This window comes from Hyalella azteca, unplaced genomic scaffold, assembly GCF_000764305.2.
Source record: "Hyalella azteca isolate HAZT.00-mixed unplaced genomic scaffold, Hazt_2.0.2 contig17676, whole genome shotgun sequence".
Taxonomy (NCBI): domain Eukaryota; kingdom Metazoa; phylum Arthropoda; class Malacostraca; order Amphipoda; family Hyalellidae; genus Hyalella; species Hyalella azteca.
The window spans coordinates 84,800-105,805 of record NW_025947451.1 but is presented as its reverse complement, the minus strand read 5'-3'; the positions used below and the strand labels follow the sequence as shown (position 1 = coordinate 105,805).

The 21,006-nt window shown below is 37.6% G+C and overlaps 2 protein-coding genes across 2 annotated transcripts; both read right to left on the bottom strand.

The window, feature by feature from the left end:
* Positions 1–1,328: 1,328 nt before the first annotated feature.
* On the bottom strand, positions 1,329–13,786 carry LOC108676095. The gene is made up of 8 exons (XM_047885353.1): positions 13,648–13,786; positions 12,868–12,989; positions 11,989–12,122; positions 11,620–11,726; positions 7,519–7,593; positions 3,277–3,389; positions 2,702–2,835; positions 1,329–2,371 (listed from the first exon to the last, which is right to left on the bottom strand). The coding sequence occupies exons 1-8, from the start codon at positions 13,648–13,650 to the stop codon at positions 2,250–2,252; spliced, it is 810 nt and encodes a 269-aa protein (XP_047741309.1). The 5' UTR covers positions 13,651–13,786; the 3' UTR covers positions 1,329–2,249.
* A 4,054-nt stretch (positions 13,787–17,840) lies between these two features.
* Positions 17,841–20,737, bottom strand: LOC108676098 (anti-lipopolysaccharide factor). Its single transcript, XM_018164137.2, has 4 exons — positions 20,629–20,737; positions 19,517–19,635; positions 18,748–18,881; positions 17,841–18,283 (listed from the first exon to the last, which is right to left on the bottom strand). Exons 2-4 carry the CDS (start codon positions 19,621–19,623, stop codon positions 18,165–18,167), a joined length of 360 nt encoding a protein of 119 aa, XP_018019626.1. The 5' UTR covers positions 19,624–19,635; positions 20,629–20,737; the 3' UTR covers positions 17,841–18,164.
* Between the last annotated feature and the right edge of the window lie 269 nt (positions 20,738–21,006).

The following is a 21,006-nucleotide window of genomic DNA, read 5'->3' as shown; positions in this document are numbered from 1 at the left end:
TCACTGCAGCTTTTTGATTGAATTTACCACAAACAAGGAAAACTAAGATGTAATTCGATACTCTCACATAAGAAATCGTCAAACCAGTGTCGGATATCTTGAGATATGAAAAACTCGAGCTAACGCGGCACAATGTCAGAGCTCTCAACATCAATATAGACTGACATAGAGTAAAAGTTTGACCAATTAGTCGGTTGCCCGTCCACACGCTCAAACTTATCGTCAGTCTTGCATGAACCCAAAGGTCTCGCCCGTCCGTCTTTTCCAGGTTTGTCAAACCTCAAACTCCACCCATCCGTCATGCAAGACGTCAAACTTTGAGCGTCGGTTAATTAAACCTGGCATGGCATGCAAGACTGACGATAAGTTTGAGCTTGTGAACACGGTAAGCCAGACCAGAGACGCACTGCTTACAGCTAACAGTGCCGAAGTCTGCACTCTACAGCAAACGCTCAAGTATGCTCAATTGCTCATAAGCAGGCAGTCCTTCATCGGACCTAACCTGTACTGGCCTAATCTACTCACGCTGCCCAAACCCTCAACCTTCTTGGAGCCAATGAATGACTCTACCTGCTCACTTTTCCCGCCTCTCTAACAGCCCGGAGCCAATTATGTTAAGTTAGATTCGCTCAGGTTCGTTTTGGTTGGATAAATGTTTCAAAGAGAGTATAAGTAAGGCCAGAACAGGTTTGGTCGGGGTTGCTTAAGCCAGATGCAGCACGACCAATGGACCATGCATGCTTGAGTGGTATCTCTAGCATTAAGCCCTCAACTTCAAGGGCAACTATACCATTTAGCTTGCTTGCTAACGGAAAGAACTATGAAGTTATGAACTGAAGCGTGAAATTTAGCATGCATTTACTTCCATGCTAGTTTCAAAATTAGGATTTCTTATTCGAATTTCGGCTTAATAACTTGCATTGATTAGATTGAAACGAAGAAATTTTTCAATGTACAGCTGTAGGCTACCAGATTGTTTCATAATTGAAATGATGCTATTCATTCCAAAGTAATTTACATGTTTAAATAGAGAAGGATCAAATGAATAGAAGTTACTGAACATAACTAACATTATAGAATCAGAAAAATATAAGAATTTGTAACTCCGTAAGCCAATCTCTGACGGCTTTCCAATCTAAACCCACTTATCAGAGACGAGAAGTCGGCCACTACGCCATACTGCTGGAACAGCACGCGTAATTAAGCGAGTTATGATGTAAGGCCAGAACAGGCTCAGCCAGGACGATTGAGGAGAACTGAGTTCAGAACAACCAACTGTCGTGGAGTATAAATGGTGAAGGTGTCTTAAAGGAATAAATAACGCGATGTTAAAATACATCCAGTTTTAATAGTTCAACCCGAGAAGTCTTATGCATCACGAATGACCTATAATTAAAAAAGCATCTGATGTCATATAGGTTCATATAGCTCGATGTGCAAGATGTCGTTAATAACTTCACTGACATGCGACGTGATATGGTATAACCGGTATTAGTTATTTATTATATATTTGATATATATATTTATTTGATATGGTATAACCGGTATTAGACCGTGAAATATCACGGTCGTTCATAATATCTGAAGCGAAGACAAATGTCGTCTCCGGAAAGCATTCACAGAACGTCATTGCACCATGAGATTTTATTTATGTTAAATGCGGTCAAGGCAGTCATGCCAGAGTCGGGACTAGCAAGCAGCTCGAGATGCAATCGTCAACTTTTGAGACGGACAGATGCCATACATACAATCAATATACCTACTACATGAATCCAAATTCTCGCGAAAAATCGATATTTTGGACAATTTTTTTTAAATTTTGGGAACAATTTCTGGTTGTAATACATAGTGTAGTTATTTATACGTATTTCATGAAAGTTTGAACCAAAAATTTGGTAAAACGTCAAGTTTTATATCCTCACTATCATTACAATAAGGCATTGACGACATTAGTAGTTCATTTATGTCCTTTGTTCATTCTTTCTTCGGCATACTTGTCCACAATGAACATGCTCTGGACTCGAATATGAAGAAAATTATTTGGAATTACGTCACATCGTAAAAATCCTGATAACGATAGTGAAAAATCATTGTAGTATGGTGTCACAAGTACTGTTGAATGAAGCAAGGGAAATACCGCACCTAGCGTATTCTGTCGGAAAATGAAATGAAAAAGCATTGGACACCAAAAAAGGCTAATGTCTGTGCTATTACTGTGAATTCTTGAACGGTTCTTGTCAATGATTCAGTTAAGAGAATCCCTGGAGCCAGATCCTGACCGCCTCTTCGGTAACTAGGCCCTGCGCATGCGCCTTGTTCAAGAAGTCTCTTATAGCATCGCTCATGACGCCTGAACGACTCCTAGTTTCACCTGGAAACGATTACGGCTTTATTACTTTGTTCATTGTAACTCCTAATATTATTATTATGAGTTACAATAGATCATTATTATTTAATATTAGTAATATCAAGAGATCAATTGTGTACCAGTGTAACATTAAGAAATCAAATTCATTTGGCAACATAGGAATCCGTTCATCAACGACCATAGGTTCCTTACAATGCAAGGAAGCAAGTATGAAATGATGCGCAATAGACAATATTTCTGCAGTTATTCATAGGTAAATGAGGTATATAATAAGAAATATTCAACATTTTCTTGAAACCTCATGCTCTAAAACACTCTAAAGATAAATCTTACTTCTGCCTGTTATTCCGGCAAAGTTATTGCAAGTAAATCTTCCATTGAAGTATAGCTGCCAGCGCTTGACTATCGGCTTCTGGACGTAGCTACACTCGGATCCCATGAACTGCAAGTTGTTGTTCTGCCACAGCCTGACGACAAATACGATATGTCATCTGACATTGTTACGAGTTAGTGAAGTGATAGTCATGGGAAATTGACCAGCCTAAGGGCAAGAAATGTGTTACTAGTACCTTAAATTATTCATATTGATTCAATTTCCTGGCACGATTAAATGCGAAGAGAAATTTTACATAACTGAATGCAGCAACATTTTCATATGATTATTTTAAAAATAGGTATTGATAAATAATCTAAATTACTATGAAGTAGGGGGTTATTTTTCGAAATTTGTATGATATGATTTCAAACGATTCATTTTCATCTCACTCAGACCTGACATGTAACGGATTTGCAGCACAGCAATATTCCATACAGATCTCAATAAAAATTGATTTCATGGTAAACTAAAGTGCATAAACTAATACATAAGGGAAAACAACTACGAACTTACTGAACACAAACAAACTTACGAGTTTATTTGTTGAGTTATAGCGGGCAAGAGATCAGACCAGCTCTGCGCCTGCGTCATCTGCACGGACGTTAGTGCTACCACCGCCATCACCAACACCCCAGCCTTGCCCTGCTGACAAAAGCAGCTTCAGTTATACATGCCTGTCTAAGGAGCATATACACCGGAATTAAATTTGACTCCATCGTTAATTTTATATTTTTGTAGGTACCTTTAAAAGGATGTATTGCCCTCAAACTTTCTAAGTAGATTTATTCATATAAGTCAAGAAATAAGTGGCAATCCAATATTGTTTTGTCATGTTTATATGTGGTAAGTCAATGTGGTAGCTGTATAAGACTCTCCCAAATTAGAGCAGCTATAATAATTGTGGAGGGCCATTATGGTGATGTTGAAATGTTTGACTCATCATCTGTCACAGTGGCTTTATTGTTTTGCACTGTCTCTCACCCCCTTGAAAAATGATCTTCTTTGATGTACATATCTATGCACCGAGTTGTCCGTCTTACTGAATTTTTATGATTTTTATTACGTATTTACTATTTAGAATAAAACCCAGGGTCTCCTATTAAAATTCGCTTTCTGTGTTTAGATAAATGTTAGAAGGCTGTGAGATCCAACCTGCGTCGCGTTGCAGGTGATGACTGCATGTGAAGCATAGTACCACACCAATTGCGTTGGAATGACCGGACCTGATTCTCGTGCGGCAAGACTAGGACCACAGCACCCACGGCGATGCAATGGTACAAGTAACCAATCAACTCCAACCAGAAGCGGCTCTTCCTTAACCCATTTTCACCTCGTCCGGCAGTCCGGTGTCCGACCCATAGCACCATCCTTTCCAATCGCAAGACATATCGTCACCTAGCTCCCAGTTTAATACAGAAAACTCCGGAGTCCTTTCTGCGTCACATCAATCAACAAAACACATATCAAGAGCCTCGACACAATTTAATTCCCCATTCCCTCCAACCCCGGATTTGGGGGCTCACTCCATGGCTCACCTGGTGATATTCAGCTAGGCCGTCCATCACTTTACATATCCATACCCCGTCACATCACCACTACCCCAGATTTATCCCTATTAACGTCCTCCTCTCCATCGTCAAATGACTTGTCTTTACTACCAAAGCCTCTGGAAGTTTCCTCCTCTCTTCGAATCCTGGTAATCAACTATCTAAGCCTGTGACCCATGAAGGCCTATATAGCTCCTAAACCTCTTGACATCCACGGCAACACACATCATATTGGGGACAGAAACCTGGCTGAAACGAAAAAAAACAGTTTAGAATTCTTCTCCCTGCTTACAGTGTCTACCGGAATAACAGGAGAAGTGGCCGAATGTAAGCAGGCGCTTTGGTTGCTGTGAAATCCGCACTTATCTTCTACGAAGTCCTGACCGGATAGTTAACCGAAGCCGTTCGTCTCTATCAAGACTACCAAGAAGACTTAACCACTCATTGTTGGTTATGTCTACCGCCCAGTGACCTAAGACTGCACCAAGTACACACTAAGCCTAACAGGGATGACAAAATCTTTGATCTCTTCATCACCAACAGATCTGGCCTAATTTCCAAGTGTACCACACTCCCACCGCTGGGCGATAATGACATCATCCTCGTCGACAGCAAGATCAAGGCAATCAGAATTAAACCAGTATTCAGGCTCGTAAGCATCTGGAAGAAGACGAATTTTGATGCCGCCAGGACTGAGACTGCGACCTTTATTTAGCGAGTCCATCAGCCCAGAGCTCAGATTGGATCAAATGTGGCGAGCGATCCAAACCCACCTAACCTCAGTGATGGTAAAACACATCCCGACCAAAATATACTCCACCAAGAACCATCATCCCTAAATCATCACGAAGCTGAAAAGGATTTACCGTGGCAAGTAAAGGGCTTGGAGAAGCACAAAGTCAAGCAACAGGGAACAAGATTTCGAGCGCTTCAGAGAGAAAAATAAGCACGACGCACCGACAACAGTGCTACCAGCAGTACATCAAGCGCTTTGTGGAATAGGACGCAAGTAACAACCTCTTGGGGTCTTGTCAAAAGCCGGCGATGCGACACGATGGGTGTCCCCCCCCCCCCCCCCGCCGCTAAACTGACGTTTAGCGGCGGCTGGGCGAAGCAGGCATCCTCAACGATCAATTTTGCAGCACTTTTACCAGAGAAGAGTTCTCCGACTTACCGACTCTGGCCAACGGCCCTCACCCAAACATTGCAGACACCAGTGTAACCACCACTGGATTTCGGAAACTCCTCTCCAGCCTTAACCCCAGTAAAGCTGCCGGTCCGGACAAGATCCCATGTCGACTTCTGATAGAGACGGATGCTGAACTAGCACTTAGCACTTGCTTTTACGACTCTATTCGACACGTCGCTGTCCACAGAAGACGTTCCCGCCATTTGGAAGCACGCCCTATTGCAGCCGGTATTCAGGAAGGGACAGGTGGCAAACTACTGGCTCTTTAGGTGGCCAACTACTTTTGTTGTTGTGACTGGTGGTAAACTACTGTCCCATCTCAACAGTGAAAAGGTATCTTACAGCGTATGCTGTAAGCTCCTGGAGCCTATCGTCAGATTGGATATTACGTTCCCCTCGGACCGAAACAGCATTCTTAGAGACGCATAACTCGGCTTCCGGAAGAAGAGATCCTGTGAAACCCAGCTGATCCTGACGGTGCATGGGTGACCTTGCGGCAGAGCTCGACAAAGGCAGGCCGACATGATCCTGCTCGAATTTTTCAAGGCCTTTGATAAGGTTTGATTTCCAACTTAGAGTTGGATTTCCAACTTCCTCTCAGACAGCGCCCAGCAAGTCGTTGTCGAAGGTGAGAGCTCTAGCATCGGGCCAGTTATCTCAGGAGGGCCTCCAGGTTCCGTTTTGGAGCCTATCTCTATTTTTGATCAATGTCAACGTATTTATGTGACGGAATCCGAGCCAAGGTTAGACTCTTTGCGGACGATACCGTGCTTTACTCCCACATCAGAAGCCCTGCACGACGTTGTTCTCCTTCAAGATGACCTCAACAAGCTGGGAGTATCGTAATACACATGGCAGGTGGCGTTCAACGTCGAGAACTACCACCTCCTCTAAGTTACAAAAATGAGGTCCCCTAAACATTCCATTTATACTCTGCACGGCCATACGTTGGAGTTCGTCGCTGACGCCAAGCGTCTTGGTGTTACCATAAACAACAACCTGCACTGGGGGTCATTTGTAGCAAAAGCCTCAAGAAAAAGCGCCTTTATCCACTGAAATCTAAAGGGAGGCAGCATGAGTGTCCAGACACACTGCCATATAAGGGCATGGTCCAACCGATCCTATAGACTATAGAGTGCGCATCGCGCGTGTAGGACCCACACTATCAGAACCTTGTCCACGCTGGAGACAGTCCAGCGCAGATCTGCAAGACTTATCCTAGGGGAATTTAGCCCTCAGTTAAGCGCTTCATCAATGGTGGTAAAATTAGACCTCGAGTCCCTCCTGCAAAGAAGGGCGGCAAGCAGAGGCAGCATGATGTATAAAATCATTCGTATAAGCTGGTGGACATGAGCGTCCCACCTGGCAAGCCTCAGCCCGTTGCCCGCTTCACGAGGGTCCGTTCATCTGAGTAGTTTTCAGTATCGCTCCCTCACCACGTGTCACTTTTGGTCTCGACGCTGTCCAGAACAGTACGGTATGGAAACGCTGGACATATTTATTATCATATTAAGCAACATTGTCTTCATATTAGTAACCTTGTATATTAGTAAGCAGCCTTTTCCAAGTTAAATTGTGCTAGGATTTACTATTATATATTATAGAACTTCAACTTTTGCAGACCTAGATGCAAAATAACTTTAATCCGTGGCTGTGGCAGTGGTTTTGGGCCCATGACTGGCTGTCGCTTGAACATTTGTTTCTAATTATTGTAATATAATTGTCAGTGTTCCCTTTACCAAAGTTTCATTGCGCATTAAGTCCATCTCATAGGATGATTAAGTAACCATGCGACTATAGGCTGAATAACTGGATGTAACGGTTGCACAGTTGTTGTTAGTAGCAAACAATGGGAGAATAACGGATTTCAGCAAAAATGTCATAATATCAGTTTATTTTCCGATGGATAAGTGAAAAAATATTGATGCCATAAATATCTTCCGATGCAAAAAATTGTCTTAGAATCAGGAAAACATTTTACAATATTAGTCAAATGGGACAACTAAAAATATTTATTAACTACCGGCACTAATCTTACCATTGTTCGCGACACAAAATAGCACCGCTGGACGTTCCTTGAAAGATTGTTCCGACGTAAATTTTGGACACTTCCCTGAAACAAAAATATATTCAACTTGTGTACACTCATGTATACCTGATATTAATGTCACTGTTTTAGGAGACTTCCGTCGAAATTTAAGCCTGAAAAGCTATTCCGAATAACAATTATTATAAGCGAATAGATGAGCACACATTTTTACAGCTTTTGGCAATATAATGTTTCCAAATTAAAACTTAATCGACTTTTATTGGGATGAATTTTTATAAAAAAAAACGCTGAAATAAATACTAAAATTTTTGGATACAAAATTATTGTGATCACATGAATAGATATAAATTCTAAATGCATAGAAAAATTGGTCAACATTATAAATTGTCTAATTACTAAGATAGCTGTCGTCGGCTACCAACCTCTCAGTGCGCGGACAACCTCCATATTGGCAGTGGGAGTAGCAGTTCTTCAGCTTGCAAAAAGAAAGAAGAGAAGAAGCGCTGCAGCGATCGAATCGTCCACTGGGGAAATACGTTCGTTGATGCACGTACGTACGCCTCTTCTGGCGCAGGATGCTTTCCTGATTCTGCTTCTGAGAAATGTATTTTTTCCTGAACCTTGACAAAGAAAGCGATAAACACTGATATTAGAGAGCGTTCGTTTCCGGATCTGATTGCAATGTAATGCTTTAAAACTGAGCTACCTAGCGCATGAAGTTATACGCAATAACATTCATAATAAAGAACAAAGCCAGTTCGTCCACTGACACCTAGCCTAAATTTATACAACTAAGTAGCACTCCCAAATTCTGGGTCAGTTTCTTATCTCATCGCAATGTCTTGCACAAAAAAAAAAAAATAATAATAAGGCCGAGGCCATAATTACATATGCCTCTTATGCATTACAAAAAAGCAAGTAATTTTCAGCAATCCCATCTCTATATGTAACCTGTATATTTATATACAGTTTCCTATATAAATGCGACTCTGCAGAGCCCATATTAGATGGTTGTGTTAACAACGATCGCAGTAAAAAATCGTTAGACATCGCAGGGTTTCAGCGCCAAGTTTTTTGACAGATAGATTGAAAATGATCAAAATATTAAGTAATAAATCATAATGGAACTTGTACGCTTTTCTTAAATGGCATTCATGTCTAGAATATAAATTCTGTGAAATTTAATAAAGTTCTAGGAAACTTTTCAACAACCAATCAATGAGAATTTTTTTTAAAACTCTTGTTTTTTTTAGTTACTGGCCCCAAATGATTCGAATTAGCATTTATCGTCCTAATTATTGTTCTTACTTTGGCAAATCTATCTAAAAAATATATCTAACACGCATAAACGTTCGGGTTATGTCTATTAGAAGACATTAATTATGAAGTAATCATACTACTCTCGAGTACTGTCGCGTTCTCATTTTCGGAACCAAAGTGAATTTAATTTAATATATCGGCTTCAAGAAGTATCATCCGCTAAATGAAAGCAACGGTAATAGTTTTATTCTTTGCATCGCATGCAAATTTATTCATTCGACAATTTAATCAGAACTTATGGGCGCTATTCTGATTTTGTTCCCAGTAGACAAGCCAATAATGATTTGCAGGATAACTCAAATAACTGGGCATGTCTGTCAATCTAAGTCACGATAAAAACGCTATCAATTAATAGCTTAAAGTTGCAAATACTGCAGTTGAAAATTACTAAAGGCCCCTCAAGTTAGTTTTTTCATGTTTTTCAGAGGTCAAAAGTTTCACCATATATCGTTTCATTCTTTAGTTAGTGGTAAAGACATAGTAGCATATGAAAGAGACGGAGGGCAAGATCCTACCTATACAGCAAAATAGTTACCCTAAACTCTGAATAAAAATGCATATTTTTAATTAATGGAAATCAATTGGTTAATGTATTATTCTTCTTCATTCCAATTAACCGGGTAAATGTTTCTTCAGATTTTAAACAAATAGAGACAAAGTGAACTTCAGAGCCTGTGAAACGGCCACGTACGTATATGCTCCGCGAATTATTTTTTTAAAGTTTCTGCCACGTACTTGAAGTGATTTTTATGCAGTCACGAAATTTTCCATATTTTTATGTATGAAATAGTTACTAAGAAATCCTGCTCATTAATCCTGTGATGAAATACTTCAATTATAATGAGCACTTTAACTTTTGGGATTTTTTCATCGACTCACAATTAATATATGCAATTATATGTGTTTTACTCGTAATATTGAATTTTATTCCGAAGGCCAACAATGTTTTTATTCATGGACCTAAACTCAATATCTTAATGCATTCTGGGATATTTTTTTTCTGCAAAAATTCGTGCCCTCATTCTAAGCTGCTAATATATGAGGCTCCGTTTATGTAAATATAACATTACTTGCAAGTTCAGAGTTGTGAACCCATGATATAACATTCCTTGCAAGTTCAGGGTCTTGAACCCATGATATAACATTACTTGCAAGTTCAGGGTCTTGAACCCTTGATATAACATTACTTGCAAGTTCAGCGTCCACGTCATAACCATATTAATCATTTTTCTAATGACGTCTTTTAACGTCAGGAGTGGATTTTTCATCGTAAGCCATGGCTGCGGTTAATTAAAACGAAACTTTGGGTATAATGTTCTATTAAGGATTACATTGTTTTCAATGAAGTCCTCTTGGTCATCGTCGTATGTTATTGAAGTTATCTTTTGATATAGGAGTATGTAGAAATTTCAATATAAAAGCAGTTAATAGTTATATAATGTTATTTCCAAATAAACGTTACTCTGAACGAAGTACAATAGACTTCATTATAAGGTGATTATAGAACATAGATTTCACATTGCCCATGATTCTCGGATTTGATTAAATACCTTATAACATAAGAATAGCTAACGGGGTTATATATTTAATAGCGTAATAATAATAATAAATAGAATATATATTAACGCAAGCGAACTGAATTTGAATAAATAGATTATTATTGTGATTATATTTATATTAGTAACATGTAACGATGTTCGATAGGTTGGTACGGGGTTTAATTATTCTCGGAAAGAAGAAATTGGGGCAAACGTGTACGTCATTCTTTCATATCACCAAAACCTAAGTTTTGTAACAGTCTTGAAATGCTACCTTGGATTTTGTCGGACCTGAATGAGAAGCATTATCATAATATTTAATGATAATCTTAAATTGTCTGTCAATGAAAAATGTACTCTGAATTTTCTCTTCACGTGTAACTCAAAATTGAGACCTTGAACAATTTAAATAATATAAATAGCAAAACATATTAAAGTAATAATTCTAAAATTGCTTCATGCCAATTTCCAACAAGTGAGCAATTATGCTCAGCAATCAATAATGAGATTTTAATAATATAATAATTGGTTCAAAGTTGAATATGTAACAATCGCTAAAAAGGCTCTCGCCTTCATAGCAATGATGAAAGTAGAACTGTGGTCTCCTTGAAGTTGAAAGTATAGGACTGCGGTATCCGGTGATCGTTCTTAATAAGATTTAATATCCATTCCTACACCAACTATTACGTTTTGAACCTGACCTTTCTTAAGACCTATATCCTCATTGTATGTTGTTGTAATGCGAAAAAAAAACGAACACGCAAAAAACGCATCATTGTTTGAAAACGTTCTTACTACAACTGGATAACGAATCCGAACTGGCAGATTGCTGAAATTTTGCACACTTGCGTAAAGTTGGAGACAATGCAGGAATCAATTGACAGAATAAATAAATCAATCAATCAATGTATGACAGAATAAATAAATTTTGCATTTTAATTTTTTATATATTAGGAAATTTAATAATCAAATTAATTGCTCTTAATATTTTAAAATAAAATTAGAAATTCATTGTACATATGTAACATCGGAGACACTGGATTCTTTAGGAGTGTTGTCTTAAAAAAGTAATTTTTAAACGTATATTTTATTAAAATAAAAGTTCCGTCGATTCCCTGGTTTTCGGCGACTTTGTCATGACTTTGTTAAAAATTTTGGTTGGATTTCCTACAATTCTAGCTTATTACACGTCACTTTCTGTGTTTTTTTTTCGTAGCATTCAGAAGCCAGCTAGCCACGCTCTCGCCTCGTCGGCTGTGACCAGGTTCGCAGCCGTGATCTTGTTGAGGAAGTCTTCGATGGTGTCACGCAAGACTCCGCTTCTGCTGCGGGTCTCAGCTTTACAGGGAGATAAATATGCAATATAACTATTACGGTATTACCATCATAAGGAGCAAAATTTTTAACAGTGTGGTTCCATGATGCTGGCATAATCTGTTGCAATGTATGTATTCCTTATTGATGTTTCATTAGTATTTTTTATCAATGATAACATTAAGAAAAGTTTTTAATTATCCGTCATTGTGGCTACCTACCTGTAATTATAATAGAAAAATCAATATTTCCTATTATATTGCAGTTGAATCCCTGCCTTATTTACCTCTGCCTTGTATTGCCGTCCACCCTGGGCACATGAAATTACCCCGAAAATAAAGCTGCCATCTTTTAATGCGCGGGTTTTGCTGGTAGAAGCATTGAAAGCCCATGAATTGTAGCTCGTTGTTCTGCCACAGGCTGCGCAAGCAACACAATAAAAATAAAACACACAAAGAAATTCGCATTTAAGTACAGGTTAGAATATTCTTATATATTCTATGGTATGACTTTGAAAGTTTTTGTTTATTTGTTGATGGTTTTGGACAGCTGAAACCTGACGTCGTGAATGCGAGTGGATATAGGGACCGTTCGAGCACGTATCCATGCACCCTACTTATCGAGTCCGAATATTGCCTGAATCGAACATATTTACCTTGTTGTTCAATCGTGAGATTTTGATTTTGTAAGTGTGAACATTTTATAAGTGTGTGTAATAAATAAGATATTAATGTGAACCTCTAATGTAGAACCGGTGGTAATTTACAACTCCAATCTGAGAGCGCGTTTATGTAAAGGGCCTTTCTTTTATTGATATTAAGTTAACCAATTAGTTTGAAAATCATCACAAGGGATAATGGGAAAGGGGATTGGATTATCTCGAGTCTTAGAATTTATCTTCTCTAAGAAACGCCGGATCAAGGTGCAATTAATTATTAGTAGAATATTCATTATTCAATACAATTTTAATATTACTAATGATATATGTTAAACAATAACACAGAAATTTTATGAATTTTAAAGTGTCTCCAGACTGGAATTATTAGTAGAGAGTGTATTCAAACAAATTTAAATGATAATGAAGAGATATTATGTCATTTTCCCCACCTATAAGACCTAATTTTCTATACAGTAATAAATTAAATAAAAGTAAAGAATTCCTTACGAGACAAGTTGATCAGCAAGCGCTGGCACCAACGGGCCCAAAGACTGAGTGCTGGTAGGCTGCGGCTGCAGCACGAGCAGCAGCAGCAGCAAGCCGCCGCTGATCAGTAAACATTTACCAGCCTGTAGCATAACGAAAAAAGTATATGCAGTTATATAATATAAGTTTTTATAGTCATTCACAATCGTGCTATTAAAATCCTGTGATATTTCTCCTAGTCAAAATCCCGCTTCCGACAATTTAATGAAGAGATACTAGTTTTACATTCTTCAGCTGATAATCCAAAAGTTTCGCCATTGTAAGTGGATTTTGAATTTAAATCGTTGCGGATCACCTAAGTTCTCACTTATGTATATTCTTAAACTGATCTTACAAGGAGAACTTCGGTGACTGCATCGCGGACAAACAAATCGTTATGAGTCACTCGACGTGTGTTAACGACGCAGTTACAATGATATGAACATCCGTTGCTTGCTAGCATCCGTTGTAAAGTTTCGTCTAGTCACGTAGGACAGAAAAGAATCATGCAAAAATGAGATTTAAGCTTCATCCATATGGACAGCAGGGAAATTTTATCAAAAACTTAAAATTCGCATACTTATTTTATTAATGTAAATTGAAAGCTGTAGAGACGTTTGTGCTTGATACAACATTTTGCGGTTTTGAAAATTCCTAGGTCACTATTTAATTAAAGTTTCAAATAAAGAAATCTTAACTACCAATCACTTTTCATTTTTGCCTAATCTTCACCTGTGTGCATAACTTCTCATTCAAACTCACCATTCCTATCAAAGTCACTGAAGTTTAGTTAGCGGATGTGAGAAGGTTAGTCAGCGAGACCTGCAACCACGGCGGCAGGGAACCTGTAGCTGGGAGCCCCTGTTGCTGATGTGTGCCGCTTGCAGGCGCTGCTATTGCTTTTATGGCCACTACCCTGCACGTCAGAGAGCGGGAAGAACGTTTGGTCTGTCCCAAGGTTCAGCATGAGTTATAGGAAGCTGCCTCAGTTAACTTCACCGAATTTTGTTACTCTTAAAAATATAAATGTTACTCTTGAAAATAAATGTTACTCTTAAAAATAAATGTTACTCATAGAAATAAAAATATTCAGTTATAATCCAATCCAGCAATATTTGTAAAAACAATATGACAAGTAGCAAATTGTTTCTGAGGTAGAATTACGAGTTGGCTGTGATGAACCTAAGAGTGTGTGTCAAGACTTATTGCCATTCTTTTTTTTTTATTTTTACTATATTGTGATTGTTATTTCGTGATCGAATGAGTCTCATTTATGAAATTGGTTCTTGCATATTGATCTAAGAGTCGACTATTCACTATCAATATTTACTATTTTCAATTAAATATTAACTGGTTGACTATCTAGCTAATTATTGCCTTAAAAACAAAATACAATAACAAATTAATATTATTGAATTCAATCGAGATATCAACTATTTTTTTTATACGTCAAAGGGAATAAACTTCATTGGAATTCATTACATTTCTTCTACATCTCAAACATTCAAGCAAAAAAATTGATATTTAGTCAAATGTATTTCCGACTTCAATTATTATAAACCCATGTTTACTCATATTCATTCGAAGCATCAACTAAAAACCTGGGTTCGTACGGTTTCTTTATAATTGCTAGTTGTGAAAAAGCATTTATCATCCTATCTGCTTTGCATCATTATAAACTATTTACTCTTTTCACAAGAAAAACTCAGAACCACATACTTTAGACCCCATAGAAAACTTGTAAACAAAAGATTTAGATATTACTATTCTGTAGATAGATATGTTTATATATATCTATACTTCCTGAAATTTGCCTTTTGATCTACCGTCATCTGAAGAAAAGTTACATTCCTTGATAATATAAATCAACTAATTCTCTGGTCATCAATCGCACGTGTATAAACAATTAAATTCTGCCATCTAATACTATTTTCTGCACCCAAGTCCCGGCAGCTAGAGATAAAATGACAACTGTGAGACGCAGAACTGAACTAATTTCGAGAAACATCAAGAGTGAAGTCATAAATATGAAATCTGGAGATTCCAAAAAGTATCTGAACCGACCTCAAAATATTACAATCGAGCAGCTTCATCTCGAGAACATCGACGAATTGAACTGGCTCCGTGACACCCATGACCACACCGTCAAACCCTGGACTATACTGAGCAATGGCCATTGCAAAGAAGTGGGAGTTCTGCGAGAGACTGGTGTAATCTGTAAATTTTGCCCCAAAGAAGGTTGTAGACTTCTTCATTATTTGGATTACATTCGGGTGATTGCAGGAACAACTACGACATTGGACAGCCGTTTCTCCTACCACCAGAGACAAGCTCACAAGCAGACCTGGTCTCAAAGTAATACAATCGAGCAGCATCAACTCATGATCGTCGATGAATTCGATAGGCTCCGTGACACCCTTGGCAACAAAATTAAACCCCGGACTTTACCGAACTACGGCTCCTGCAAAAAAGCGAGAGTTCTCCAAGAGGCCGGTGTATTCGATAAATTTTACTTCAAAGAAGGTTGTAGACTTCTTCACGTTATGGATTACATTAGGTTTATTGGAGTAACAACTGCGACATTGAACTGCCGTTTCTCCTACCACCAGAGACAAGCTCACAACCATAGCAGGTCTCAAAGCATTATCAACAAGCAAGTTCATCTCAAAATCGTCGATGAATTCAACAGGCTTCGTGACACCCTTGACAACAACGTCAAATTTCAAACCAAGAGCAACACAAGCTTACAACCAGACCGTCACTCGCATTGTGCTGAACGTACTCACCAGCATCGTGATCATGCAGTGGCCCGACAACAAACAACCGGCGATAGCTGAACCCCTCATCTCTACAGATTGGATCCCAGCTATCTATTTTCTGACTACCGGATTTGTCTGAACTCTGAAAGAATTTTCCGAGTAATTTTTGGTCCATAATTTTACTGTTGTATCCTAGTTACTTATATTATGTACTTATTTCCATCAAAATTTCAATGTTTAATGCTTCTTTAACTTGAAAATGAATGTTTGTTGCATTCGAAACGTCGTTAATAAAGAAAGACTACTTCCTGAAATTTGCCTTTTGATCTACCGTCATCTGAAGAAAAGTTTCATTCCTTGATAATATAAATCAACTAATTCTCTCTGGTCATCAATCGCACGTGTATATATCTATAAATATATTTTTTAATTACAACTCGAGTCATGTAATTTTCCCGCAGATTGTGTTTACATGCATTAACAACATTTATTAATTTTTTCGAAAGTAAGATAAACTAGATAGCCACTTGCGAATTTACGCATAGTATTTCAGTGATCATTGTATTGATGTTTTATGAAGTACTACATCTTTAGTTTTGAGAAATGTGTATAAAAGTTTTTGGTATATGGAATATTTAAGAATCAATTTTTTACTTGAAATGTACATTCGAGTAAACCTAAAAGGTATTCCAACTCTAAACCGGTTTTAATCAACAAAATTTTAAACTAAATTTTATTGTGCTCCCCTGTTTATTGGCCGTCGTTAATGTTCCTGTCCTGCACGAACATTTTCTTCCTCCTAATAGCAACTTCTGCCAGCCGAAGAAAAAGTTTCGCATGTCTTCTTGTCGCGCCGTTGCCACGGCAAATGAAAAAGGAACCGCGTTCACTAAACAGCCTTTTCCTTCCTGTCAGTTGCTCGCAAGTTCTTATTTTCACTATCGAACACAGCAAATACATGATTTAAGGTAGTAGTTGATACTTTAATTATTATCAATTAATGTTTAGACTGTAATAATATTATAGGTAATAAATAGAATTTCATTCCTAATTTAATAAAAAATGAATTTGATGTATAGAAAATTAGTTTCACTTAATTGCTATGCACACATAAGCTCATTCATTAGAAGATCTTATAGCATCATCGTCGGGAGCTATGCATATCCTCAGGGGTATTTCAGCGCTTAAATATAGTAAATTTTCGTTATATTACAGCGGTTAAATCTTATACTTTCGAACGCTTGAGCTAAGCTTGAACAGAGGATTTTGCATTAAATTTAGTTTCTTCTGATACTACAATTGCTCGCCGAGTTGATTTGCGTGGTGCATGGGAAATTGAAAATCGTGGTAGCTGAATGATAAAACTAAAAGAATTCTTTTAGAACAACGACTCCTACGACCACTGATTTTATATATATAACCCAATATTACTTGTAACTTTATTTCATTTTATATTATATGTAGTTTCTATATACTTTTGAGACGCTTAAAATTTAATCCCCTCAAAATTCAAGCTTATTCCTCGTAATTAATCTCTTCAGTGAACGAATCCCCGTACGGAAAATTTTCAATATTACGCTTTATCGGCGATAATATAAAATTTTTACTCAGATTATATGTCTAATAAAGTCGTGCCTAATTAAAGAATGGGTAAGCCGTTTCGAAAAGAAATATCATGAAGACATGAAGCGGCAATTTATTCCAATAAATGACTTTGTAAACTATTATTGGATTTTTTATTCATGATGGTCTTGAAGAAAAATCAAGATCATCAAGATAAAAAGATCAAATTCAATCTCAATCTACCAACAATTAGAGAGTAAAATTCATTGGATCATTTTACGCTAGAACTCAACGGTTGAGCACTGCTCCGATAAGGGGTTTTAGGTCTCCTGTGTGTCAAGAATTAAATCAAAATGTTTGCTGGGCTGTTGTTTCCAAACTGAGGTATAGGGACCACTAGTTGTACAGTTTTCCAGGTGGTGAGCGTATACTTTTAGAGTCTGAAAGATTTATAGTTGTGTGTTTTTAATCCAGAAATTTATTGACTGCTTTACACAAGATAAACTGGCAGCGACTTGCAACACTTGCTACGCGCAATTCACCAGGTCCACCGGCTAACCGTTAAAATCTAAACAGTAAATTTAAATAATTTTATAATTTTTGGTACACATTAGGTATAATAAAACGAACAACCACTTCTTATTCATGACATGTGTTCATTATTAGTTGATTGTATTTGGTGAGTGCTTTTAAGATGGCTATTACGCTGGAATCCAACTGTGGAAATCGAAAAATAATGGTTTGGTTATCAGTGGTGTACCTGATCTTGAGTTTTGAGGTTGGGAAAATATATTAGATCATATATACAAATTTTAATTATGCCAGACGGTGTTTTATAGGCTTAGAATTTTTCCTAAAAAAAGTAGCAATTTCTCGAATTTTTGGGCGAAGAACAGGCACCAAGTTATGATAAAAAATTTTTCGATCGACCAAGAAGTCATCAATATTTTTCAGAATTTAAAATCCTTGTAGCCAAGCCCGCGCCTCGTCCTCAGTGACCAGGTTTGCTGCAGTTGCTTTCTTGAGAAAGTCTTCTATGGTTTTCCGTTGAACGCCGTTGCGGCTTACCGTGTCATCTTGAAATACAAAGAAAAACATTTAAGGTTGTCATGCAACTCGAATATTATTTTTCATTTGACAATAGCCTGTATATACATAGACATACCATTTAAATGAGCATTGAAGCATTGGGTATCAAGAAATATGACGTTTTCACCTACATTCGTCGGGGAAACATGACATGTTCACCTACATTCGCCGGGGAAACATGACATGTTTACTTACATTCGCCAGGGAAACATGACATGTTCACTTACATTCGCCAGGGAAACATGACATGTTCACTTACATTCGCCAGGGAAACATGGCATGTTCACCTCCATTCGCCAGGGAAGCATGACATGTTCACTTACATTCGCCAGGGAAACATGACATGTTCACTTACATTCGCCAGGGAAACATGGCATGTTCACCTACATTCGCCATGGAAACATGGCATGTTCACCTAAATTCGCCATGGAAACATAACATGTTCACTTACATTCGCCGTGGATGTTAGTCCATCCAGGGCATGAGAAGCTGCCGTGAAAACGAAACCGCCAGCGTCTGAAGCGCAGATGTTGATGGTAGTAGCACTGGAAGCCCAAGAACTGCAGCTCATTGGATTGCCAAAAGCTGCGCCAACATCAGGTGAATCAAACATAAATTTACATGGCAAAATAGTTTGAAATGTACATCACTAAAATGTAGCTACTATAAATTGAAACAAGCTCGAAATTTCCAAGCTTGAGTGTTGGAATAACATCTGCAGAAATAATTGTCAAAAGCCTCATTGCTTCCCTACATGTTTAATATTTATAAAACGAATTAAATAGTTCGCTGAAATTTACCTATTCATAGAAAGTAGCGGAAACTTTGTTATGCGCCTTTCCTAATTGGAAAATAAAGAAATTTCAACTTTTGCATCTGTTTGATGATGAACAGTAAAAATAATAACACGATTATACGAGCAATAATACAGATTTGTTTATTCTAATTGAGTTATTCTCGAGCAACTATCAATTATCAAAATCTGCAGGGTCGAACTTTTTTAGACAAAATCCCATAAAATATTTGAATTTTATGAAATAGACGGTAGCATAATGTTATAGACGGCTTCCACTTAAAGTAAAATCTTTAAAAATTGACATTGAATATCGTATACTCACTTGCCCTTTGAATTTTATGAAATAGACGGTAGCATAATGTTATAGACGACTTTCACTTAAAGTAAAATCTTTAAAAATAGACATTGAATATCGTATACTTACTTGCCCAGTTGTTGGGCTATAGGAAGGATCGAGTTCAGATCGCTAGCGTCGTAACTCTGTAACTGCATCAGCAGCAGCAACAGCAACACCGCACTCCGACGTATCATCTTCTTGGTAGCCTTCATTGCGGAAAATGAGACATATTTGACACTGAAGTGTGACATCATAAACCCTTATTTAGTGGGCTATTTACCAAATATGGACGCTGTTAATCACAAATTATTTGACCATCGTTCAATACGTGTAGCGTCATCCGCTATCACGCCTAATAGGCAATTAAAATATGAGCATTTAAATGCACTTTTTAACTCAGACATGGAAATTGACGCTTTTAGTGGTAGCAATATTTATTAAATCGAATAGAGTAACTTAATGAGATTGAATTAAATTTAGGATATATAATTTCTCTTTACATTCGAAGGTTTGAATTCAAATTATGTAACATTTATTCCGCGTAGTGACTGTATTTAATAGATATTGCAATTGCGATTTACTCCTTCAGTAAACAAAACTTTTGAAAATTCATAGGAGTAAATGTATCCCATAGTTTATTACTTTCTTTTACTGATTTCCAAAATTCGAATTTCATCGAATTTCTATGTTTTCCCGCGGAATAGTTAGAGACGTGCCTTTATAATTCTTCTTCGTTTGTGAGTTGTGACAAACCTTGAGGAAACTCGAATAGTCTAAAATGGCGCATTGTTCAAATATCATGTAGTTATTCGTCGTAACTTGTGATTCATTTTGAGCATATATAGAATAAATATTTTGACCAATCCTCTAAAATGTATGTATCTCGACGTCCAAAATCGTAGAATTTCTAGCTTTCATCTAGCGTTAAAGCGTTTGGGATTACGCTTCCTATATGAATCTGAATTATAGAAGTTTGTGTATCTCAAACCTTATTTGATGTTATTCCTTCGACGAAACTTTTAAATTTGATTGGGCTAATTTAACATAATTATCTCAACAATGTCTTTGTGCTGCCAAGCCTTTACTTTTAAAACTTATATTTTATGTGTCTTCATACTGCAAAATTGGCTATTGAACCACTCTAATAATTATTTAACAGGGAAATCCCCCAGAAACATAATTCACAATCAAAAACTCACCTTAGAATTGGTTATTAAGCAGACTTCTCGCACCGCTGCCAAACTCTGGAGTGTCTACAGAGCACTGCAGCCTCCCTGAACGCTGCTTCACCCGCCCCACTATCGCCAGCCTCGTGCCACTGCTTGTCGCTATCTACGACAAAGCATTCATGCCGTCTAGAACGTCATTTCCACAACTTACTGTCTTTCTTTTCGCACGTGACAAAAGTTTGGTTGTTTAAGGTCGAAGAATACCTGAAGCTGCACTCCGAAACGTTTACTGTAAAGATATCGGGAATTTTTTTATGGCTTTTCTTCACTTTCTTATTTTTGGTTTATCTGCGAATCAAGCAATTGAGTGACATTGAATTTTTGAGTCAAACTGCGACAAGAACATGC